At 43.9% G+C, this 25,237-nt stretch overlaps 1 protein-coding gene across 1 annotated transcript in view; it reads left to right on the forward strand.

Annotated features, from left to right (window-relative positions):
• The first annotated feature begins 8,053 nt into the window (after positions 1-8,053).
• The window catches only part of LOC112241756 (homeobox protein Meis1), a 90,609-nt gene continuing 73,425 nt past the window's right edge, over positions 8,054-25,237 (forward strand). The window contains exons 1-6 of the mRNA XM_042315615.1: positions 8,054-8,759; positions 10,355-10,575; positions 11,613-11,754; positions 12,071-12,121; positions 12,680-12,730; positions 13,703-13,849. Of these exons, the coding sequence (XP_042171549.1) occupies positions 8,748-8,759; positions 10,355-10,575; positions 11,613-11,754; positions 12,071-12,121; positions 12,680-12,730; positions 13,703-13,849 (624 nt within the window). The 5' untranslated portion in view covers positions 8,054-8,747. The remainder of the gene's footprint in view (positions 8,760-10,354; positions 10,576-11,612; positions 11,755-12,070; positions 12,122-12,679; positions 12,731-13,702; positions 13,850-25,237) is intronic.

Genomic DNA, 25,237 nt, shown 5'->3' on the forward strand with positions numbered 1-25,237 from the left:
GGCTGCCGTCTCACTCTAAGGCCCTGTCCTGGTCGCTCTGAAGGAACAAGGCAGGCTGCCGTCTCAGTCTAAGGACCTGTCCTGGTCGCTCTGGAGGAACAAGGCAGGCTGCCGTCTCAGTCTAAGGCCCTGTCCTGGTCGCTCTGAAGGACAAGGCAGGCTACCGTCTCACTCTAAGGACCTGTCCAGGTCGCTCTGAAGGAACAAGGCAGGCTGCCATCTCAGTCTAAGGACCTGTCCTGGTCGCTCTGAAGGAACAAGGCAGGCTGCCGTCTCACTCTAAGGACCTGTCCTGGTCGCTCTGGAGGAACAAGGCAGGCTGCCATCTCACTCTAAGGACGTGTCCTGGTCGCTCTGAAGGAACAAGGCAGGCTACCGTCTCACTCTAAGGACCTGTCCTGGTCGCTCTGAAGGAACAAGGCAGGCTGCTGTCTCACTCTAAGGTCCTGTCCTGGTCGCTCTGAAGGAACAAGGCAGGCTGCTGTCTCACTCTAAGGACCTGTCCTGGTCGCTCTGAAGGAACAAGGCAGGCTGCCATCTCAGTCTAAGGACCTGTCCTGGTCGCTCTAAAGGAACAAGGCAGGCTGCCTGGTTGACTCTCCAGATGAAAGGGAAAGGTGGATACCTAGTCAGTTGTACAACTGAATGCCTTCAACTGAAATGTGTCTTCTGCATTTAACCCAACCCCTCTGAATCAGAGAGGTGCAGGGGGCTTCCTTAATCGACATCCACATCATATCACACTCATCCAGAGGAGAGGTCACTCTCTCTTTCTATCTCTCTCTCTCAGTTCAATTCAAGGGGCTTTATTGGCATGGGAAACATATGTTAACATTGCCAAAGCAAGTGAAGTAGATAATATACAAAAGTGAAATTAATTAACAATACAAATGAACAGTAATCATTACACTCACAGAATTTCCAAAATAATAAAGACATTACAAATGTCATATTATGTATATGTACAGTGTTGTAACTATGTAAGTGGTTAAAGTCTCTCTCTTTCTCTGTCTGTCTCTTTCCCTCCCTCTCTCTCTCTCTCTCTTTCCCTCCCTCTCTCTCTCTCTCCATCTCTTCCTCTCTTTCCCTCCCTCTTTCTCTCCCTCTCTCTTTATTCCCTCCTTCTCTCTCTCTCTTTCTCGCTCTATCCCCCTTTCCTCTCTCTCTCTTTTTCTCTCCCCTTCAGAGTGTCTCTGACACCATTAGCACACCTGAAATAATAGCTCAAATGACAAATGTTGAGGGAGGAGTGGGTGGGAAAGAGAGACGGAGGGGGTTGGAAAGAGAGAGGGAGATGAGAGGTAGATGATGGAGGGGGTAGGGATAGAGAGAGAGAAAAAAGAGGGGGAGGGAGAGAGAGGTTAGAGTGATGGTGATGTGTTCTGTATCTTTCCATGGGTTTTATTTTATTTTTTATTTAACTTGGCAAGTCAGTTAAGAACAAATTGTTTGTACAATGTTGGCCTAAAGGGGAACAGTGGGTTAACTGCCTTCTTCAGGGGAACAGTGGGTTAACTGCCTTGTTCAGGGGAACAGTGGGTTAACTGCCTTGTTCAGGGGAACAGTGGGTTAACTGCCTTGTTCAGGGGAACAGTGGGTTAACTGCCTTGTTCAGGGGCAGAAGGAGAGCTTTTTTCCTTGTCAGCTCAGGGATTCGATCCAGCAACCTTTACGGTTACTGACGAAAACACTCTAACCACTAGGCTACCTGCCGGTTTAACAGGACTGTATCCTCTGTGTTTGCATCCCAAATGGCAGAGCCCCCTGGGCAAAAGTTGTGCACTGTATAGGAAACCGGGCCCTGGTCTAAAGTAGTGCACTATATAGGAAACAGGGTGCCATTTGGGATGTACTCCATGTTAGCAGCACTACAGCCAATGACCTGTAACCGCTGCCACAATGTGAAAATTGAGTGGTAGTATTCAGAGAACAGTGGATCTATTATTACACCCTGTGGTGTGTGTGTCTGTGTGTGTGTGTGTGTGTGTGTGTGTGTGTGTGTGTGTGTGTGTGTGTGTGTGTGTGTGTGTGTGTGTGTGTGTGTGTGTGTGTGTGTGTGTGTGTGTGCGTGCGTGCGTGTGTGTGTGTGTGTGTGTGTGCGTAATCATGCTACTTTATCCCTATGCTTCAAATAATGTACAGCATATTCCATTTTAATTATTGTAATTTCCACATCTGCTTGGTTTCATGCCGCCTCCCAGTTCCTGTGGTTATCAGCCTACGTTACTTCTGGGTCTTTTCCTCTCCATATATACTGATAATAAGTCCTGTTTCTTCTCCGGGGACTGAGGCTGTTTGAACAATTATGACCCAATATTAGGAAGGTGTTCTGAATGTCTTGTCATGTATCTATATAGTATTTTCTCTCACCATTTAATGATGGACTGTTTACTGCGGGCCTATCTATGGTCAATGGGACATTCATTCACACACGTGCAAACAAAACATAAACAATATTTACATGAAAATATTTATTGTCATCAAGCTTAAAGGACAAACAAGGGAGCACAGACTAAATCTCCCAAAATGTAAACGACCATAGTCATCATATTATCTCCACGTTAGGTGAATTAAGAAATGCCTGTTATATTTTGTTAATGGGATAGTAAGCAATTCTAGTTGTGCTTTAAATGTTCCACTGTGATCATGTCCGTTTTTAAATAAGTCAACTTATAAATACCTTCCAACAGGCAACGGACTTTTTAAAGAAAACTCAATTTCAAAGTATTTTGGGGGGAAATTAAAAATGATAATAGCTGTTTATAATGTTGATGAAGTTGAATTGTTCGCTCAACCTTAGTTCTGTCACATTACCGTTGATAATACATGTAATTTCTCCTAACGCCGGTAGAAGGCGCAAACGATTAAGCGTTAACGTTTTGTATCAAAGAGAAAGGCATCCAATAGTAAACAGTAACATTTGTCTTGTGCAAATGAGAAGTACCTGAATCGAAAGGTAATTCTAACAGATAATTCACACTGTCATTCGACTAGTGGAAAGACAATGGTTTGGAAATGTGCTGTTCATGAATATGTCCCTTTTGATTTTTATAAGTATTGCAGGGCGTCACTGATGTTTATTTCTCACGGTGTGGAGTTCCTGAGTTCCTGAGTTCTTGGGTTCTTGGGTTCTTGAGTTCCTGAGTTCTTGGTGTGTGTTTGTGTGTGATCAGCTCATGACAATTGAGGATAAAATTGCGATCTCGATTGGAATATTTCAACTTTTAATACAGGCCTATAGTAATTGACTTTGACACTACACCTCAAATATAGTTTTCAATACCAAGTGGCTTACTGTATTTTTGAAATTATATATATTTTTAACCTTTATTTAACTAGGCAAGTCAGTTAATTAAGAACACATTCCTATTTACAATGACGTCCTAGGAACAGTGGGTTAACTGCCTTGTTCAGGGGCAGAACGACAGATTTTTACCTTGTCAGGTCGGGGATTCGATCTAGCAACCTTTCGGTTACAGGCCAAACTCTCTAAACATTTAGGCTATTTGCCGCCCTGTAAATGTTTCCAAAACTTCCCCTAAAAGTCAAAATAATAATATTGCTGCAAAAATCATCGGAATTATTGATGTAGAGGATTTCATTAATTTCTAAATAAAGACACGTCCTGGTTATAAAAACAATACACTCAATTGTACTTTTGTATTTTTAACACGTGTATAGGCTAGGCTACTGTAACCACACACTTAAACCAGAGTTCAAACCATCAGGCCATTTCCTTTATATATCCTAATATTGTTTTGGACTAATTCATTTCACTATTTCACAGATAATTATTAGGCCTACATTGTTGACAATACTATATAATGCAAGGAGAACAAATGGACACTATTCGCAATGTCAGTGTTACTCATTTTAATACGCTAAAAAGTTCTACCTACGTATCTAACAAGTAGCCTGATCTAAACGGATATATTTTCCAGCCAAACGTTGGGACAACATGCTGCTGGAAGACAGAATCCAGCGATGGCCTCTGCTGTGGCTGTAGCTCTACGGATCCTAACACGTTTGGGCGCATTGCTGCGGGGCTGATAAAGATTGACCTCCGTTTGACTCCTGAACCACCCGGTGCCAGGCGCTTTTAGGGAGAGACGTTGAGGAATATTATTAGGAAAGACAAATACACGGACATTATAGTCGATGGGGTTTTCTTTGCTAATGTAGACTTGATATTTCAAACTTTTTCGAGAGGCGCGAATCATACAGAAAGCTATGCTCATGGCTGGGAAAATACGATTCATTATTGTTCATTAATGTAATTCAGTTGTAAGCCTATTAAATGGTATTAGTCCATATAGAAAGTTGTGAAAGAATGATTTTTAAAAACAACTTGTTTTATTCTAATATTAAAACACCGGCCTATATGACTTTCCCCCAATGACAATGTTCCAGCATGACATTGTTTAATCGTTAATTAACTTGACTTTCCTCCCCTTCTCCCTAAGTTAGACTGCAGATCTACACGTTGACCATCCCGTGCACTACTCTCAAACAATGTCTCGAATTGTTATGTCAGTCGAATGTGGCGGTCAACTCAGATTTGACTGTCAGGAAAGAAATACCTTTTGATTTCATTACATGACTCATGACATTATCCGTCCTCCGGAAGCAGATTAACGATGAAATGATGATATTTGCTCTCTCTAGAATGAGCTGACTCTCGCCAATGAGAAACCTAAAGAGCAAGAGTGAAAGTATTGCTGCTTGCCCCTGTTGTGGTCTGTAACGTCCTTTTATAGACGGTAATTGAAGCAACTTAATGACTTTATAATGCCACTCTGGTTCTGTGACAGCAGTTAGTAGCCTAGACGTTGATGTAATTCACATTTCCGTGTCAATTAGACCAGGCTCGAGCTATTTACGAAGACGACCAATTTAGTTGGATGGAGATAGACACACAATTCTGAAAATACGAGGGCTAAATGTCCTGTGGTATCCAGTCACGCATTGTAAAACGAAATGTATATCTCAATAAATCTAATATTTCTTAACGTAAATAAATCATTTTTTAGTGCCTAATAATATGTGAGGACATTTTCACTCACGTTTCCACCATATAGGCTGCATTAGGCTAGTTAATGTAGAACAACATCATTTAGGAGAGATAACTACTCACCCGTGAACTACTGAAAGTAAAAGGAACACAACGAGGTCTAATCGATATGCGTAGATAATTTATCCTAAATGTTTTGCATCCATCCTTGTGCGTAACCCACGATTCCCCGGGAATTCCATGAACCCGTGTGTCCTCACCGCCTTCATATAGCTTTCCCAGTCCCACCGAGCCCGTTACAGTGTCTGCCCCAAGCCCCGTACATGTCTCACTCATCCGTCGGTCGGTGCACGGGGCTTTAATAGTAATTTCGTGCCTGTAAATTTGGATCCCACGGCTCGGGACTGGTGGTGGTGGTACCACGGGAGTCGCGTCTGAATGTGTGAACGCTGTATTATCTGATATGACAGTGCGGCTGGCAGCGGGGCATTATGATCGATGACAGATGAATCTGCAGGCTAACTTCAAACACCTTGTCATCAGGGCGTTTGGAGTAACACGTTATGAACAGCGACGGGATGGCTTAGCATAATCAGAAGATATAGCGGAGCCGTATGAAAGGCCATTCTCTCCTGGCATTTGTGTGAAATAAGTTGTCTATAATACAGGTAATACAGATATATATATATATGTAAATAGAGAGAGAGAGAGAGAGAGAGAGCGCGCGCGAGAGAGAGAAATGTAACATGTGTATGCACATATAGCTGCCCAGGCGGAACATAATCATATAGCCTGTAGCCCACTCTCTTCTGGCATTTGTGTTGAAACAAGTGTAGTAACTCGTTTGAATAGCTTCTTATCAGTAATGTAGACTAACATGTATACATCCACCTAGTTCAAGCAATACAAGCATATATTGTATTGAAAATGATAAAGAAATACATACAAATGAATGTATACTTTGTCGACGATTTTCATTGATATCAGAGTTGTGTAGCCTAATATAATATATCTATGGTTCCTTTTCCATAAATCGATTTGTAAATAAATATTATAAATCGCCCTTTTACACTCAACAGTAAGCTACATAGTCCTATGTGCACACGGTGACAAAGGGGTCATTGTGAGGAATAAAATGTCCTTTATTGACCAAATAACACGGTAATCCGATTCTAGAGAATATTTAACAAAGTTAAAGTTTTTAATCTGGGGTAAAATCAACCCAATAAAACGTATAATGAGTTATTGTATCGGTTTAAAATTCATAGATATTATATATATATAGGCTTTCTCGGAAAAGTTTTAGAAAGTAAGGACAAGTAGGAAAGAGTTGGAAAATAGAACATGTGTGTGTTATTGTGTTGTTGAGAGAGAGAAAGAGAGAGAGAGCGAAGAGCGAGAAGCCTAAAAGACAAATGAGAACGAGCTAGGGTTTGTGAAATATTCAAACATTTTGTGAAATGTATATATAGACTTATTACAAAAGACATGTTTTTAATTTGCGAGCAACGTTTTGTTTTGCAGCTCCCCACCAATGTGGCCTGAAATCGATCAATCACCAAATAATTGATCATCTCGAGATCCAATAGGGGACTCGCATCACTGTGCCGTGCTTCCATTGGACACCCCTGGCGGACTCGGTGAGCGTGCAGCGACTCGGAACGGCCCATTCGGCGCAGAGAGGGGGAATGGGTGACGGAGGGCACGACGGAGAACTGTACCACTCTGTAGCACTCTGACAGCAACATGAAGCTGACATGATAGAGAGACTCTAATCTAGTGACTTTTTCAGCTTCAGTTTTAAAGAAAGACCAATTATACAGCACCATCCAAATGCTTTAGTAAACAGATTGTTAGTCAAATATTGATATATTTTCCAAAAAATACCATAATGTTGTCAATGGCCTATACAGTATTGGGCACACTAACTTCATCAAACCTAACGATATATATAAATATATCTCTAATCAATCAATTCAACAATTTCTCCCAAATCAAATAGGCTACTTACTGTAAGACAATGTAAAGTCTAATGTGAAATCATGAATCTGCTGTTTTGCAGAAGGGACTTGTGGGATATTCCCTAAAAACATGCCACTTCAATACAAGTGACTTCTCATAGCAGGTTAGGAGAGCATTTTTGCTAACCCTTTACACTAACCATTTTCCTAACCTTAACCTAAGTCTCCTAAACTGCTATGTTAATCTTCCTAACCTGCTGCATACATTCTCCTAACCTGCTAAGAACAGTCATAGCTGTATCGAAATGACATGTTTTTAGGGAGTCCCGCCCAGTTCTAGTCCAAATAGATAAAGACATCTCTACAATAACAGAGATGAGACATTAATAGGATTGATTAAGTGCATAGACGTGTTCAAGGTGGAAACTGCATAAATGGTCAAAGAGGAAAGGCCGGGTATGTTGCAACCAAGAGCCCTTTAGAAGGACATTAACCATAGGTTTATTTAAGATTTTAACTACCGTTCAAAAACATGGATTTGTCACGGATATAAATATAATTACAATAGCATACTGCAAGGCGTTTCCTACTGGGCACGTCTATTCCACGTTGGTGCAACATCATTTTCTGGAAACAGCGTTGATCCAACCACTGTGTTCCTATTGGGCTCTCTTCTACCTAGTAGCCTACTAGTTTTCACATGATTAACATCTGGAATGGCATCAAAGTCCTGAGACGATCATCTTAATCTTGGGATTAGTTGGAAAATCCACATTTGTAAATAGAAAGAATAAATAACCATGAGTCAAACAAACACTACAGTAAAGTCGACTACACGACCAAGAGTCAGGGTGATATCCCACACGCCGAGGCTAAAGCTATGCATGCATGGCTTTGACCAGAGCAACACCACCAGGGGCTGAGGGATATTCTCCCTATAGCCTAGAACACAAACAGACAGGGGCTCGGAATACCCACTGACTGCTCAACTCGAGCTTTCGAAGGTCCTCCCACGACACCCCCCTCCTCTCCGCGCGACTTGATGTAGCCCATTCGCATTGTGTATAACGCGACCTGTTATGGCCACCACTACTTCCGGGTTTCGGCAGTCTGGTCCATATCCACTCCTCAGTCGCGTTTCCCAACTACTCGCACCCATTGTACACAAACCAACGAGGAGTTGGCGACTGAGCACAGCATCGATCGAGGGCTGCTCCTTTAAGAAAGACTAAGCCTGAATTATCACCCCACCTCCTCCTGATCTCCTTTACAGGGCTTTTGCGTTTTAAAAAATCAACCCAGGAGCCGAGAGTGATCAAAAGAAAAACGAGTGAGCTGAATGTTTTGTGTGCATTTGACTATTCACATTAGGTGTGCTAACCCGTGGAAGCGCGGCGCGGATCATCATTCATTCCGGGCTACTTTGACAAGCCTCGGCGTTTGATTGACAGGCGTGGTGGCAAAAAGCCACGAGACTTCGCTAGTTTTGTTTTGAGGGGTATTTTCATACTGTTTTTTGGGAAAATAAGACTGGGGTTTCTCTCCCTATGCCACTGCCCTGGGGATAGCTCAGGCCCTATTCGCGGTTGCTTTGGACTGAACTTGAGCTGAAGAGGGCTGGCTTGAATTCATCGTTGCATTTCTCTTGCAAGAAATACGGATTCTTGAAAGATTTCGCATTTGGAATTTGCGTTTTTATTTGTTCTTCACCCTGGCCTCTTAGGGGATATATCCGAAGCGAAAGGAGAGAAGAAGAGAGGGACTAGAGGAGGGATATGGCGCAGCGGGTACGTAGCAAGACTATCCCGAAAAGTTTCACTGTAACTCCACTGTGTGAAAATGCAAAGCCATGAACACGGTAACGTGGCCAATGACAGACGCTCGCGGCGAAACTTTACTTTCTTCTTCAAGACCCCGCTGGACCGAATTCCATGTTTTGCAGTTTTGCATCTTTGGCACAATATTACGCACGGACGCACATATTTGCTGCTTCGCGAACGCCCCGACTAGGGACATTAGAAGTGTCATCCTATCTGCTGTTTCCAGATTAGTCTTGACAGACCAGTTACTGGAAGAGAAACAATGAGCAATGGGACCAAACAAACCCAAACTTTATACTTCCAAAGTCGAATTTAAATTATTTTAGTCATTTGTGTAATTCATCAAATTCATGTAAATGCTTTGAGGTTTGAATCTCTGAGTGTTTTTTGAGATTATAATTCATGATCATCTAGAGTTGCATCCTCAATTGTAGTTTATTACAAAGTAGGCCTAATAACGTTTAATTGAGTAATTTGGGTAAAAAAAAAACATTTTTGCATATGCTAATAAAACACATTTTTGTCATGATGTGATGACATATGATTTGACACAGCCTAAAACCCCCGGAATACTCGACTAGATGGTATAATTTGTTTACATGAAATGTAAGAGAGATCACACTTATTATTCAAAGACCTTTTGCTTGATGGAGAGACACACTACATCAGTACCACGCGGGTCATTTGTGCACCTCTCCACGTGTCAGGGTCTAAATGGTAGTCTTTATAATATCGTGTCACGTTCAGAGTCCACAATACATCATTAAAATCACTGATTAATTCGTGAAAGAAACAGGCCCCAACATAAATGTCGTTTTAACTTTTAGTCAACGTGTTATACGTGTTCTGTGTCTGCGTGAAAAGACATATTCAGGCACACATTCAGTAGGGGCGTATGGGGATGGAAAATATGGAGACAACTTACAACTACAAATCACTTCGGTTTAAATGTTCATAAAAAGATCTATCTATACTAGACATCTTCAATGATCATCATTATGAGAAACAGAAACATCAATTTAACTGCGTTTGTTCAATATATGAATGATGGTGTATTTGGCGTGTAATAACAGAGTAACCAATATTACACAATTCTAATGATGCTCTAAAATTAGCAAACACTGTAATTAAAGAGACTAAATGTTGTGAAAGCCTACTATCAAATAATTCCAAATACACAAAGACGAAACATGCATGCTTGTCATCCGTTTTATCCTGCTCATATATATTTCAGTTTTTGCTATTTAGTAGCCTAGCTTTGGAATTAAAGATCAGATTTGAATAATGTTTTAACGAGATTATCCCTATTTTGTTACTATTTCTTATATGGTGGTGTAAATATTTAAAATACGCTTGGAGCTACAGTTGAGCTTTAGGGGTATTATATGCTTGAATATAAACAAGGTCACTAAGGCCAACCTCGGGAGACTTCATTTTTTATTTATTCATTCATTGGTAGGTTACTATTTACACGTTATATTGTTGTCTGCAAAGTGCGTAAAACCTCCACAGTCCTATAACTGTCCATTCAGTAGGAAACTGTGTTGTTATTGTGTATACAGTACGAAGACTTGCCCCACTACGGGATGGACGGGGTGGGTATCCCCACCACCATGTACGGCGACCCGCACGGTGCCCGCTCCATGCAGGCCGTCCACCTCAACCACGGCCCCCAGCTACACTCACACCAGTACCCGCACACAGCCCACAGCAACGCCATGCCGCCTAGTATGGGCTCGTCCGTCAACGACGCCCTGAAGAGAGATAAAGACCAGATATATGGGTAGGTGACTGTAGCTTACGGAGGTTATATATGAGCAACTTTGTGTGGGATTTCATATGTTTTGGTTGATTTTCTTGTTTGAGTTGAACATGTGTAGACTATTAGGCGGTGAAGAGCGGTTGGGAAAAAGTCAAATACACGTGGGATTGTTACCTGGGAATTATTGTTGTTTTGGAACTTTTTTTTGTAAGAATCATTTATTGTCGAAAGTTGTGTTGACTTCTATAACTTGGCACAAGTTGTATGCTTTTATGTACTCAAAATATAGGCTACGATATTTGCTGACACAAAATATGATGCACCCGTGACCCTGAGACCAATAGCTACTATGTGCAGCAGCACATTTTAGGCTATATGTTTTGGAAATTAAAATTCCAATTAGTTTATTGTAGTTTTACAAGGACCTGCAATTGATTACTACATATTAATATAACTAAATGGTGTGCAATGGTCATGTTATATGGCCAATTTCGAGGAGTTTTATGTAATAAAACAGACACCCAAAATTATGCACACCCTACATTAATTTAGATGAGTTAATTAAAATTCCAAAGCATGATGTATGTACGGTGACTGAACATGTCACAAATAATTTAACTATTTACTCAGTTCAATGGTAGGCTTACTTGAGAGCGCCATATTTTCTTAAATTCTAGACATTGGCTCTAACATATCCAGAACGGTCATATCCGCGATTTACAAATGCGACTAAAATGGAACAAATTGCACATATTAAACGTTTGATATTTTCAAAGACAAAGGCAGATCTAGCCTGTAGGCTTAGGAGAACATACAGTGGTGCACAAAAAAAAGTACATTTTATTCAAATCATTTGACACAATTATCTGTCAGTAAAAACTATATCGTTTGAATATTTTTCTGCACTAATAGGCTATAAACGCCATACATAAAACAGCATACACATATCACCAATTCCCAGAGCTATGCCTAGTTGTTGAGACTAGCTTATAGAACCAGTGTTGACCCCGGCCTTGTTCTCTGCGGTGACATTTGCTATTGTGTTTGATTCCATGCAGGCACCCCCTGTTCCCCCTGCTTGCACTGATTTTTGAGAAATGTGAATTAGCGACTTGCACGCCCAGAGAGCCTGGGGTCGCGGGAGGAGACGTTTGTTCATCGGAATCTTTCAATGAAGATATAGCAGTGTTTGCAAAACAGGTCGGTGACAAAACGTTACGCGTTATTAACATAGGCTCCATTATACATACGATGTGTGTGGCTGAGCATAAGCCCATGTTTTTAAGCTGGGCATTTTGTTAGTGTAATTAAATGTTATTGTAAAGTTTAGCATTGGAAACGTTTTGAAACGTGTATTGTTTAGAAGTATCCGAGAGTATTTGTTATGCCATTAACTGTAGTTTATATTTAACACATTGTTCAATATTGGGAATACTATTTTAATATTAAATACATGATTATTTTCTCACGGATGTTGCCCATAAGTGTTGAAGTGTTCACGATTTTGTGGTTTTAGATTCGGGCAGAAAAGCCGTTATTTTCATCAAATCCAGAACTGGATAACCTGGTAAGACAAATATTGATTTGATTATTCAAGAAGTGGGCTAAGGACTAAGAGCCAACGTGGATGTATCTAACATATCAGGGCTTGCCTTCATATTGTGTCACGGTTTCTGAACACCAGACGCTGTTAGTTCAAAAAGTTTCTCCAACGACTGGAGGTTGTTGTTCTTCAATCCGGGTTGTTTGATTTCATGATAGACCTCGGTTGTCACCGTAGATAACCATCTTTTGAGGGCCGCATTAGAAAGCTGTCAAATGGATTTGGACTACATTTCCCTCGATGGAAAGTTAGTATGTTAATAGTTTTCACTTGTAATGTAGGATATCTAATGCTTATGTCTGGGATAGCTTCTATTGTGTTTGATTGATTAGCCAATGTTGTAATGCCGTACGCTTATAATGTTGAATATCAGCTCGACATAAAATCAAAATTCAAAATCCAATTTAACATGAATAATTTTCTCCATTCTAGTTTCTTATATCCTATCCAGAAACATATGCCTATTTCATATTAGGACATTTTACAAGCTAATCTTTTTATATTGTTATTTAAAATTTTCAGATGATTCAAGCCATTCAAGTCTTACGGTTTCATCTTCTGGAGTTGGAAAAGGTAATATCCCAGCTCCCTGTTGCTGCCTGGCCTTGTCACACTTCATAGCTATGGGCGACATTTGCATAAATGTATTTTTCTAGTCGGCTATAATTAGTGTCGAAATCAATCATGGGGCCTATTTCTCTTCCGCGTTGTAGCCTAATCACAACGCAAGCTGCTACAACTGCATGGAGCGGATATCTCTGTGACCAAATCTCTCTGAGAGCTAATAGTTTATTTTGGTGTAGATTACATACAAGGTGAATGAATTATATAATTTAAAGTATGTTATACGCGCTGTAGGTATTGGAGAATGCTAAAGCCCGAGAAAAGTAGCCCGCTGTAGCATAGATTTGGGATGACATTAGTGAGCTATATTTTTATATGGTATATTGATATGTTTTACCAATGGTAGCCCACTGTCCAAACAATTGATCAGTTGAAATGATTGTTAATTGACTTTCAGTAGGCCGAGTGTTGGGCTATTTTAATACAATTCAAAACATTATATAACAGAAGGGTCGTTGCCGGCTGTAGCAGCATTGTGTAGCGATGCATTTAGCCCATACAGCATGCACCATCCTCGGCATGACCAGGCGACATGCACCGGGTTGGTTCACTGGAGGAAATGAAGCAGTTTACCTTAAATGTCAATCAGTCGGGTCACCCCACCACCTCCCTAATGGACACAACCTGGGGGCCTGATACATTTAACACGGGTGTTGACTAGGTTGTAGCCCGCCAGTCTTCTTGTCATTGTCAATTTTCGTTGAAGTCTCAATTTTTCTCTGTAATAAAGTTACTTCATATTTCTGGATTTGGCTGGTCACGTGGGAGCGCACAGCAACACCACGTGCTCGCCTCAACCCATTTGGACCAGGTTGTCCAAGTGGCTTGTAGCTTTGTAGTTGCAGGCATGTGTCAGATATACAGTAGCTCATGTCTTTTCTTTTGGTGTGTTTTCCTATTCTCTTTTATGTTGTTCTATAGGTACACGAACTATGTGACAATTTCTGTCACCGGTACATCAGTTGTCTGAAAGGAAAGATGCCCATCGACTTGGTGATCGACGACAGAGAGGGCGGATCAAAATCGGACAACGAGGAAATAACAAGATCATCCGGGCCTCTTGATCAGGTAATGTCACATCTCTCTCTCTCTCTCTCTCTCTCTCTCTCTCTCTCTACTGGGAATATTCAGTGTGGTGTCTTCTGGGTCACTTCTCCGCGAGGCGCTGTTATTTGCATACGATTAAGACCTTTTTAGATTCCAACGGAATGAAAATTTCTCTGTATAATGTATCCATTATTGGCCCATTAAGGTTTGATCCGGGAACCGACCCGGGGGAGATTAGCCCGAGAAAGCATCGCCATAAACTTGACCTGCTTCTTGTCCATTTTAATTTAGCCATCTTTCCCTTTTCTTATTTTCCTTCCTCTCCACCACCTCTGTCTTCTATTTTTTAATCAAAACGAAACGTCATCAGTGCATTTATATTACCACGCAGCTACTGTGGAGAGGCCAAACGCATAGTTTGATATCTCACCGGAGGGACTGAGACCGTGGGTTTAGTTGCCTTGGATTTCCCGTTGTAGTTTACGGTTCATTAGGTGTCTTGTCAGTATTTTTCCTCAGACATGAGCGCACATTGCTTAGGCGAATAGCCCTATTCGTGACCACTTTGTGCTTTAAAGCGCGAAGACAGAGAGAGATTCCATGGCACTTGCTGAAATTACGGTTTGATTTTGAAAGCTACTTGGCAGTAGGCTAGATTAGGACAAAGCAGTAGGCTAGATTAGGGGAATGTTTCCTATTGTGAGTCGCGGGCAGCAGTAGCGATATCAGCACATCCTTCATTATGTGCTCCACTGGCTGCTCGCTCTCGAGGGACATTGTAGTGCGCGCGCAGGCATGACCCTAATGGTCCGTATTGCCGTTAAATAATGATAACAGTAATAATGATTAGAATTATGCAAATCTATAGCTCTATCTTTTATGCGGTGGATTTTAGGCCATTAATAGCATGCTTCATTTTGTAGCCTGAATAGAGACACAGCTTTTCTTATTTCACTTAACAAAATAGGCCTATATTTTCGAAAGTTATCTCTGTTAGGGTTTTAGAGAAGAATGAATGAAGGCCCTCAGAGACATAGGCTATGGATACCGATGAAGGGAAAAAAACAAGTGGCCAAATTAAAGAGATTAGCGGCTAGGCAGATATAAAAAGTAATGAAGCGATTAGGCTAAATAATTTAAATCCGTGGACCTCCATATGGTTGAGTGGCCGGCTAGAGCTGGCGGTCTGTTGTAGTGCTCCGGAGAGAGTGGCAGCGAGCAGCTTCCATGTTCTGTGGTGAATAGCGTAGTTAGCAGGCAGTAAAGCCTAGGCATCGTCATTCATGGAGGAGCTGGGACCAAAATGGGAGCGACCCCCTGCCTGCCTCAAGCTTCCTCTCTCTCGCGCTCTCTCTCTTTCTCCGTCACCAGCCCCATATTAATGATTATGCTAATGAGGCAGATCGCCCCGCCAGATAACACTTCATTTAATTCAAAAGCAGAATTAAATAACATGATGCCAATTGTGCACTTAAGTGTTTCTTTGAACGCATATTCTTTGGGGACCTTGTCAAAGACGTTGCGCCTAGATAGTCTGAGATATGAGTGAAACTGTGGAAGATAAAGGGGTATCGAAATATAGGCTTCGCGAGCACCCTAGGGTTTGTAGGTATATGAAGCACATCATGTTGTGCTCGCGGGCAGTGATATGGTACTTTAATTGACTTTAAGATGAAGACATGCCCTATTTTAATCTAATGATGGCCTTCCTTGTAGCCTAAATATTGAGGCTAATATCATATAGGCATATAGGTTGACAGTGTCTCCGCTGTGAAGCGCATTAATAGGCCTCTATGTAAAACTGTTCTGACAGATCTGGAATATGTCCATATCAATTACATTCCTGATATTTCAGAGTAAGATTATGATACAATACAAAGTAGTGCAGCTAGCCTACATTTTAGGCATATCTGCTTAATGATCCATAAACCACAAATTAACTTATCCAGAGAGCGCTGAGGGGTCTTTGGCTCAAAGATAAGACCGTTTTCAATTAAATGAAACTGCACTTGTTTTATCGCGATACTTTCCAGCTGAGCTGAATATAGGCTATGTATTTTAGAATTTTGTATTTCTTGTAGGACATTTTATGCTTTTGCGTTTGTTAGGCGGCTGTGACACCCTTAACGGATTAGCGCGGTGTGAGAATTATCTCTATCCATATGTATTGTTAATATACGCCCTGGGGCATAACGTTGAATTGGACTGGAAAAAATATAGAGAATTTGTTAACAAGAAGGAACGGAAGCTCATTTATGCACAAACCAATTTATTCCAGCGAGGGGACTGTAGCAGAAAAGGGCAAAAAAAATAGTACTTTGAATTTATTAAACTCCAGGGTGTGCGCCGAGTTACTAGCAGCTTGTGCACCCAAGCATTGAACCAATAATGTTCCGTTCCGACTCCTCCATCTTTTTTCCTCCTTGTTATTTTGCTTGTCTCTTGCTTTGCGCAGGAAAGTAGCGCATGCAGGAAGGACGCAGGGCGCCTCTTGTCAAAAAAAGGAGCGGATAAGAGCATTTCAGGAGAGGTGAAACAGTCATAGAGAGAGGGAGAGAGTCTGGCTGTGAAGGCTTGTGAATGTGACCAAGCCAGTTTGGGTGTGTGTGTGTGTGTGTGTGTGTGTGTGAGAGAGAGCCCAGCCTGGCTCCATATGCTCCCTTTAAAACCCTTTTACTCCTTCTCCCTAGAAAACTAGTTTTACCACATTTATTTAACCCCTTTATTTACTACATTTGACCCCACCCCCTCCCTGCTCATTTTGACCCACTTGAAGGGGAGTCAAACATTTCCATAAATAGTTTCCTTTAGTCTTCTCTTTTTTTGTTAAGTGGTGTTCATGTGAACATAACACATTTCAAAACAACTAAAAAGTGATACACTTCTTAGCATATTGTCTAGTCTCCTCCACGGGAATAGGTGATGCTAGGAAATAATGTGCTTGCATGTTCCTAGGCTTCATCAACGCAGATTCCAACAACGACAACTAAGATTCCACACGACAACTAAGATTCCACACGACAACTAAGATTCCACACGACAACTAAGATTCCACACGACAACTAAGATTCCACACGACAACTAAGATTCCACACGACAACTAAGATTCCACACGACAACTAAGATTCCACACGACAACTAAGATTCCACACAACAACTAAGATTCCACACGACAACTAAGATTCCACACGACAACTAAGATTCCACACGACAGCTAAGATTCCACACGACAACTAAGATTCCACACGACAACTAAGATTCCACAGGACAACTAAGATTCCACACGACAACTAAGATTCCACAGGACAACTAAGATTCCACAGGACAACTAAGATTCCACAGGACAACTAAGATTCCACAGGACAGCTAAGATTCCACAGGACAGGACAACTAAGATTCCACAGCTAAGACAGGAAGCTAAGATTCCACAGGACAACTAAGATTCCACAGGACAACTAAGATTCCACACTAAGACAGCTAAGATTCCACACAACTAAGATTCTAAGATTCCACAGGACAACTAAGATTCCACAGGACAACTAAGATTCCACAGGACAACTAAGATTCCACAGGACAACTAAGATTCCACACTAAGACAACTAAGATTCCACACGACAACTAAGATTCCACACGACAACTAAGATTCCACACTAAGATTCCACACAACTAAGATTCCACAGGACAACTAAGATTCCACAGGACAACTAAGATTCCACAGGACAGCTAAGATTCCACAGGACAGCTAAGATTCCACAGGACAACTAAGATTCCACACGACAGCTAAGATTCCACAGGACAACTAAGATTCCACACGACAACTAAGATTCCACACGACAGCTAAGATTCCACAGGACAACTAAAACACATAAAACTAGTATAGGAAGACTGCTCCATATTCTGTTGTTTTAAAGTCCTTCAGCCATACATGCAGACGTGGCCCATGTATACATATGTATATGTATACCCATGTATAGACCCAGGGCTTAATCTCTCCTCTGTGTTGTTGATGACATGGTGCTTGTTGCCTTGCCGATTGCACACGTATTTGCCTAGCCCACACATGGCTCTCCACTGCTCCGAGTGAGCAACGAGATGGGAGGTCGTTCCAACCACCGCGTCACAGCAGCAGCTAGCGCTCCGTTTGCACAGTTGTCTTTAATTGCAGAGAAGCAGGAGGAAGGTGCGCAGCTAAATCTGCTAATGAACTTTGTGACAAGCTCAGAGAGTGCAAAACTGCTGCACCCTATTCCCTATTTAGTACACTACTTTTGTCCAGGGTCCAAAGGGCTCTGTTCAAATGTAGTGCACTATGTAGGGATGGGCCCTGGTCAAAAGTAGTGCACTATGTAGGGAATAGGGTGCCACTTGGGTGGCATCCCCAGGCTGTCTAGATGCTGTGATAATAACGCTGTGGACACTGCATCTGGTGAGCTCTTCTCCTCTATTGTGCCCTCCATCCTGAAGTGGGGTTCATTGTGCCCTCCATCCTGAAGTGGGGTTCATTGTGCCCTCCATCCTGAAGTGGGGTTCATTGTGCCCTCCATCCTGAAGTGGGGTTCATTGTGCCCTCCATCCTGAAGTGGGGTTCATTGTGCCCTCCATCCTGAAGTGGGGTTCATTGTGCCCTCCATCCTGAAGTGGGGTTCATTGTGCCCTCCATCCTGAAGTGGGGTTCATTGTGCCCTCCATCCTGAAGTGGGGTTCATTGTGCCCTCCATCCTGAAGTGGGGTTCATTGTGCCCTCCATCCCCTCCATCCTGAAGTGGGGTTCATTGTGCCCTCCATCCTGAAGTGGGGTTCATTGTGCCCTCCATCCTGAAGTGGGGTTCATTGTGCCCTCCATCCTGAAGTGGGGTTCATTGTGCCCTCCATCCTGAAGTGGGGTTCATTGTGCCCTCCATCCTGAAGTGGGGTTCATTGTGCCCTCCATCCTGAAGTGGGGTTCATTGTGCCCTCCATCCTGAAGTGGGGTTCATTGTGCCCTCCATCCTGAAGTGGGGTTCATTGTGCCCTCCATCCTGAAGTGGGGTTCATTGTGCCCTCCATCCTGAAGTGGGGTTCATTGTGCCCTCCATCCTGAAGTGGGGTTCATTGTGCCCTCCATCCTGAAGTGGGGTTCATTGTGCCCTCCATCCTGAAGTGGGGTTCATTGTGCCCTCCATCCTGAAGTGGGGTTCATTGTGCCCTCCATCCTGAAGTGGGGTTCATTGTGCCCTCCATCCTGAAGTGGGGTTCATTGTGCCCTCCATCCTGAAGTGGGGTTCATTGTGCCCTCCATCCTGAAGTGGGGTTCATTGTGCCCTCCATCCTGAAGTGGGGTTCATTGTGCCCTCTATCCTGAAGTGGGGTTCATTGTGCCCTCCATCCTGAAGTGGGGTTCATTGTGCCCTCCATCCTGAAGTGGGGTTCATTGTGCCCTCCATCCTGAAGTGGGGTTCATTGAAATGACCCTTGTTTTGTCTTCCTTTTTCCAGAGTGGTTCTAGAATGATTGAAAAGGAACATGCTCATTGGTCCTATTGTTTGGAATGGGTTGAAGAGCGCTTTGAGCCAGTGTATGCACATTCTGATAGCTTAAGGAATTTGATATAGATACGTTTTGTGAGTGTATACATAAATACAACCCTGAAGGTGAAGAAACATAGTGTCATCAGAAGTAAGACAAACACATGGGTTCATTGTGCCCTCCATCCTGAAGTGGGGTTCAGTCTCCTTCCCAATGCTGCCCTCCATACAAACAAGTCTCACAAACAGGAAGTGACCCTCCAAATGATGTGGGGTTCATTGTCCCCCATCCTGAAGTGGGGTTCATTGTCAACCTCCAACCTGAAGTGGGGTTCATTGCTCCATCCTGAAGTGGGGTTCATTGTGCCCTTGTTTTGTCTTCCTTTTTCCAGAGTGGTTCTAGAATGATTGAAAAGGAACATGCTCATTGGTCCTATTGTTTGGAATGGGTTGAAAGCGCTTTCAAGCCAGTGTATGCACATTCTGAAGCTTAAAATTTGATACAGATACCTGAGTGTATACATAAATACAACCCACAACCTGAAGAAACCTAGTGTCATCAAAGTAAGACAAACCTGGTATTAACCACAACCTATTCAGGCCCAACCTCAGACCCAGTCTCCTTCCCAATGCTGCCCTGAGTACAAACATTTTCTCACAAACAGGAAGTACAACCTCAACACTCCAAATAAAACAAGAAGAATAACCACAACCTCAACACCACAACCTCAACACCACAACCTCAACACCACAACCTCAACACCACAACCTCAACACCACAACCTCAACACCACAACCTCAACGCCACAACCTCAACACCACAACCTCCACAACCTCAACGCCACAACCTCAACGCCACAACCTCAACGCCCACAACCTCAACGCCACAACCTCAACGCCACAACCTCAACGCCACAACCTCAACGCCACAACCTCAACGCCACAACCTCAACGCCACAACCTCAACGCCACAACCTCAACGCCACAACCTCAACGCCACAACCTCAACGCCACAACCTCAACGCCACAACCTCAACGCCACAACCTCAACACCACAACCTCAACACCACAACCTCAACACCACAACCTCAACACCACAACCTCAACACCACAACCTCAACACCACAACCTCAACACCACAACCTCAACACCACAACAACCTCAACACCACAACCTCAACACCACAACCTCAACACCACAACCTCAACACCACAACCTCATCACCACAACCTCAACACCACAACCTCAACACCACAAGCTCAAACAAGCTCAACGCCACAAGCTCAACTGCACAACCTCAACACCACAACCTCAACACCACAACCTCAACACCACAACCTCAACACCACAACACCACAACCTCAACACCACAACCTCAACACCACAACCTCAACACCACAACCTCAACACCACAACCTCAACACCACAACCTCAACACCACAACTACAACAAATAAACCACAACAATCAATGTAAACTTCCATACTGAATTAATTCATTCAACACCAGAGTCCTAAACTGTCCTAGCGGCACCAGGGAATCAAGATGGAAGGAATTTTCTAGGTTATTCCAACAATGGGGGAAAACTATAGGAGGATTTACCTAAATTGGTGGTGACCAGAGGGACCTCAAGAATGAACCAATCCTGCGAGCGGGTTTGGTAGCTCATTCTCTTATAGGTTAGCAGCAAAGTTAGGTAAGTTGGAAGCTTGTGTAGCGGAGCTTTGGAAACAAAGAATAGGAGTAATGAAGTGACCTGTGGGACTTTGATGAGGACCAGCTTTGGACAGTCGTCAGTGTTTGGCTGAGCTCCCGGCCACAAAGCCATCTTTCCTCCACAATAAAGCCCAGGTGACCCTGTGTTTTTGATACAGGAAGCAGTGGTGATTATTGAAACTGTCACCTGTGGGACTTCAATGAGGACCAGCCGACCTTTTGATACAGGAAGCAGTGGTGATTATTGAAACTGTCACCTGTGAAAAACATGTATATCGTTGTTTGAGGCTTCTCTCCATGGACAGTCGTCAGTGTTTGGCTAGAGAGCTCCCGGCCACAGTAACACACGGCCATCTTTCCTCCACAATAAAGCCCAGGTTCTCTGGCTTCTCCTCCTCAGGGCCTTGTTTCCAGGTGCCTTCCACCCAGCTGTGTTTGTATGTGTCTTTTGTGTGTGTGTGTGTGAGAGAGACCTAGCAGTGTTAGTTTAGGTTACTCCCGTGGTTATCTGGCTGACCCCTAGTGACCCCTTGGGCATGCTGTGACTCAATGGAAAGCCTGACCAGTGACCACTGGGTCTGTCCCCCTTCTCTGTCTACACACACACACACACACACACACACACACACACACACACACACACACACACTCCTTCTGTCTCGGAGGGGCGCTAGTAGTTCTGTAATCAACTGTCCCCTCACTCTGTCTATCTGCTCCTTCAGTATGGTCTCTCTCTCTCTTCTGTCTCTCTCTCTCTCTGTCTATCCCCCTTCTCTGTCTATCTCCTTCTGTCTCTCTCTCTCTCTCTGTCCCCCCCTTCTCTGTCTATCTCCTTCTGTCTCTGTCTCTCTCTGTCCCCCTTCTCTGTCTATCTCCTTCTGTCTCTCTCTCTCTGTCCCCCTTCTCTGTCTATCTCCTTCTGTCTCTCTCTCTCTCCAGTCCCCCTTCTCTGTCTCTCTCTCTCTCTCCCCCTTCTCTGTCTATCTCCTTCTCCTCTCTCTCTCTCTCTGTCCCCCCTTCTCTGTCTATCTCCTTCTGTCTCTCTCTCTCTCTGTCCCCCCTTCTCTGTCTATCTCCTTCTGTCTCTCTCTCTCTCTGTCCCCCTTCTCTGTCTATCTCCTTCTGTCTCTCTCTCTCTCTCTCCCCCTTCTCTGTCTATCTCCTTCTGTCTCTCTCTCTCTCTCCCCTTCTCTGTCTATCCCCCTTCTCTGTCTATCTCCTTCTGTCTCTCTTCTCTCTCTCTCTGTCCCCCCTTCTCTGTCTATCTCCTTCTGTCTATCTCTCTCTCTGTCCCCCTTCTCTGTCTATCTCCTTCTGTCTCTCTCTCTCTCTCTCTCTATCCCTTCCTTCTCTGTCTATCTCCCCCTTCTCTGTCTATCTCTTCTCTCTCTGTCTCCCCCTTCTCTGTCTATCTCCTTCTGTCTCTCTCTCTCTCTCTCTCTCTGTCTATCTCTCTGTCCCCCTTCTCTGTCTATCTCCTTCTCTCTCTCTCTCTCTCCCCCTTCTCTGTCTATCTCCTTCTGTCTCTCTCTCTCTCTCTCCCCCTTCTCTGTCTATCTCCTTCTGTCTCTCTCTCTCTCTCTCTCCCCCTTCTCTGTCTATCTCCTTCTGTCTCTCTCTCTCTGTCCCCCTTCTCTGTCTATCTCCTTCTGTCTCTCTCTCTCTCTGTCCCCCTTCTCTGTCTATCTCCTTCTGTCTCTCTCTCTCTCTCTCAGTCCCCCTTCTCTGTCTATCTCCTTCTGTCTCTCTCTCTCTCTGTCCCCCTTCTCTGTCTATCTCCTTCTGTCTCTCTCTCTCTCTCTCCCCCTTCTCTGTCTATCTCCTTCTGTCTCTCTCTCTCTCTCTCTGTCTATCCCCCTTCTCTGTCTATCTCCTTCTCTATCTCCTCTCTCTCTCTCAGTCCCCCTTCTCTGTCTATCTCCTTCTGTCTCTCTCTCTCTCTCAGTCCCCCTTCTCTGTCTATCTCCTTCTGCCTCTCTCTCTCTCTCAGTCCCCCTTCTCTGTCTATCTCCTTCTGTCTCTCTCTCTCTCAGTCCCCCTTCTCTGTCTATCTCCTTCTGTCTCTCTCTCTCTCTCAGTCCCCCTTCTCTGTCTATCTCCTTCTGTCTCTCTCTCTCTCTCAGTCCCCCCCCTATCTCTCTGTCTATCTCCTTCTGTCCCCCTTCTGTCTATCTCCTCTCTCTCTCTCTCTCTCCCCCTTCTCTGTCTATCTCTTCTGTCTCTCTCTCTCTCTCTGTCTCTTCTCTGTCTATCTCCTCTGTCTCTCTCTCTCTCAGTCCCCCTTCTCTGTCTATCTCCTTCTGTCTCTCTCTCTCTCTCAGTCTGTCCCCCTTCTCTGTCTATCTCCTTCTGTCTCTCTCTCTCTCTCTCATCTCCTTCTGTCCCCCTTCTCTGTCTATCTCCTTCTGTCTCTCTCTCTCTCAGTCCCCCCTTCTCTGTCTATCTCCTTCTGTCTCTCTCTCTCTCTCTCTCTCTCCCCCCCCTTCTCTGTCTATCTCCTTCTGTCTCTCTCTCTCTCTCAGTCCCCCTTCTCTGTCTATCTCCTTCTGCCTCTCTCTCTCTCAGTCCCCCTTCTCTGTCTATCTCCTTCTGTCTCTCTCTCTCTCTCTCAGTCCCCCTTCTCTGTCTATCTCCTTCTGCCTCTCTCTCTCTCTCAGTCTCTGTCCCCCTTCTCTGTCTATCTCCTTCTGTCTATCTCTCTCTCTCTCCCCCTTCTCTGTCTATCTCCTTCTGCCTCTCTCTCTCTCTCAGTCCCCCTTCTCTGTCTATCTCCTTCTCCCCCTCTCTCTCTCTCTCTCCCCCTTCTCTGTCTATCTCTTCTCTCCTTCTCTCTCTCTCTCTCAGTCCCCCTTCTCTGTCTATCTCCTTCTGTCTCTCTCTCTCTCTCTCCCCCTTCTCTGTCTATCTCCTTCTGTCTCTCTCTCTCTCAGTCCCCCTTCTCTGTCTATCTCCTTCTGCCTCTCTCTCTCTCTGTCCCCCTTCTCTGTCTATCTCCTTCTGTCTCTCTCTCTCTCTCTCTGTCTATCTCCTTCTCTGTCTATCTCTCTTCTGTCTATCTCCTTCTGTCTCTCTCTCTCTCTCTCTCTCTCAGTCCCCCTTCTCTGTCTATCTCCTTCTGTCTCTCTCTCTCTCTGTCCCCCTTCTCTGTCTATCTCCTTCTGTCTCTCTCTCTCTCAGTCCCCCTTCTCTGTCTATCTCCTTCTCTCTCTCAGTCTCTGTCTCTCTCTCTCTGTCCCCCTTCTCTGTCTATCTCCTTCTCTCTCTCCTCTCAGTCCCCCTTCTCTGTCTATCTCCTTCTGTCTCTCTCTCTCAGTCCCCCTTCTCTGTCTATCTCCTTCTGTCCTCTCTCTCTCTCAGTCCCCCCCCTCTGTCTATCTCTTCTGTCTATCTCCTTCTGCTTCTCTGTCTATCTCCTTCTGTCTCTCTCAGTCCCCCCTTCTCTGTCTATCTCCTCTCTCTCTCTCTTCTCTGTCTATCTCTCAGTCCCCTCTCTCAGTCCCCCTTCTCTGTCTATCTCCTTCTGCCTCTCTCTCTCAGTCCCCCCTTCTCTGTCTATCTCCTTCTGCCCTCTCTCTCTCAGTCCCCCCCTTCTCTGTCTATCTCCTTCTGCCTCTCTCTCTCTCAGTCCCCCTTCTCTGTCTATCTCCTTCTGCCTCTCTCTCTCTCAGTCCCCCTTCTCTGTCTATCTCCTTCTGCCTCTCTCTCTCTCAGTCCCCCTTCTCTGTCTATCTCCTTCTGCCTCTCTCTCTCTCAGTCCCCCCCCCTTCTCTGTCTATCTCCTTCTGTCCCCCTCTCTGTCTCTCTCTCTCAGTCTCAGTCCCCCCTTCTCTGTCTATCTCCTTCTGTAAGCAACAATCTCCCCTGTTCTTCAAAACAAACTTTGGATTATTCCACTGATTGTCAGTAATAGCTGGGCTTTGTAGTTGAAAAGAGGGGCTTTGACCCTCTCCTGCCCCCTATTCCCCTCTCCTGCCCCCTATTCCCCTCCTATTCCCCCTATCCCCCCCTAGTCCTTTCCATTAGAAGTGAATGTGGTGCTGCTGTGGACGATTCAACAAGTGATACAAAGAGTTGACCACGTGACCTGTGTGGGTTTCTTGTCCTCTTTTATAGTGCTGGAATAACAAGTAGGGTGTGATTCCATGAAGGACTCAGAAACAGAGGAACAGGCCCCACTTCAAACAATATCT

Source organism: Oncorhynchus tshawytscha, unplaced genomic scaffold, assembly GCF_018296145.1.
Source record: "Oncorhynchus tshawytscha isolate Ot180627B unplaced genomic scaffold, Otsh_v2.0 Un_contig_919_pilon_pilon, whole genome shotgun sequence".
NCBI classification, from domain to species: Eukaryota; Metazoa; Chordata; class Actinopteri; order Salmoniformes; family Salmonidae; genus Oncorhynchus; species Oncorhynchus tshawytscha.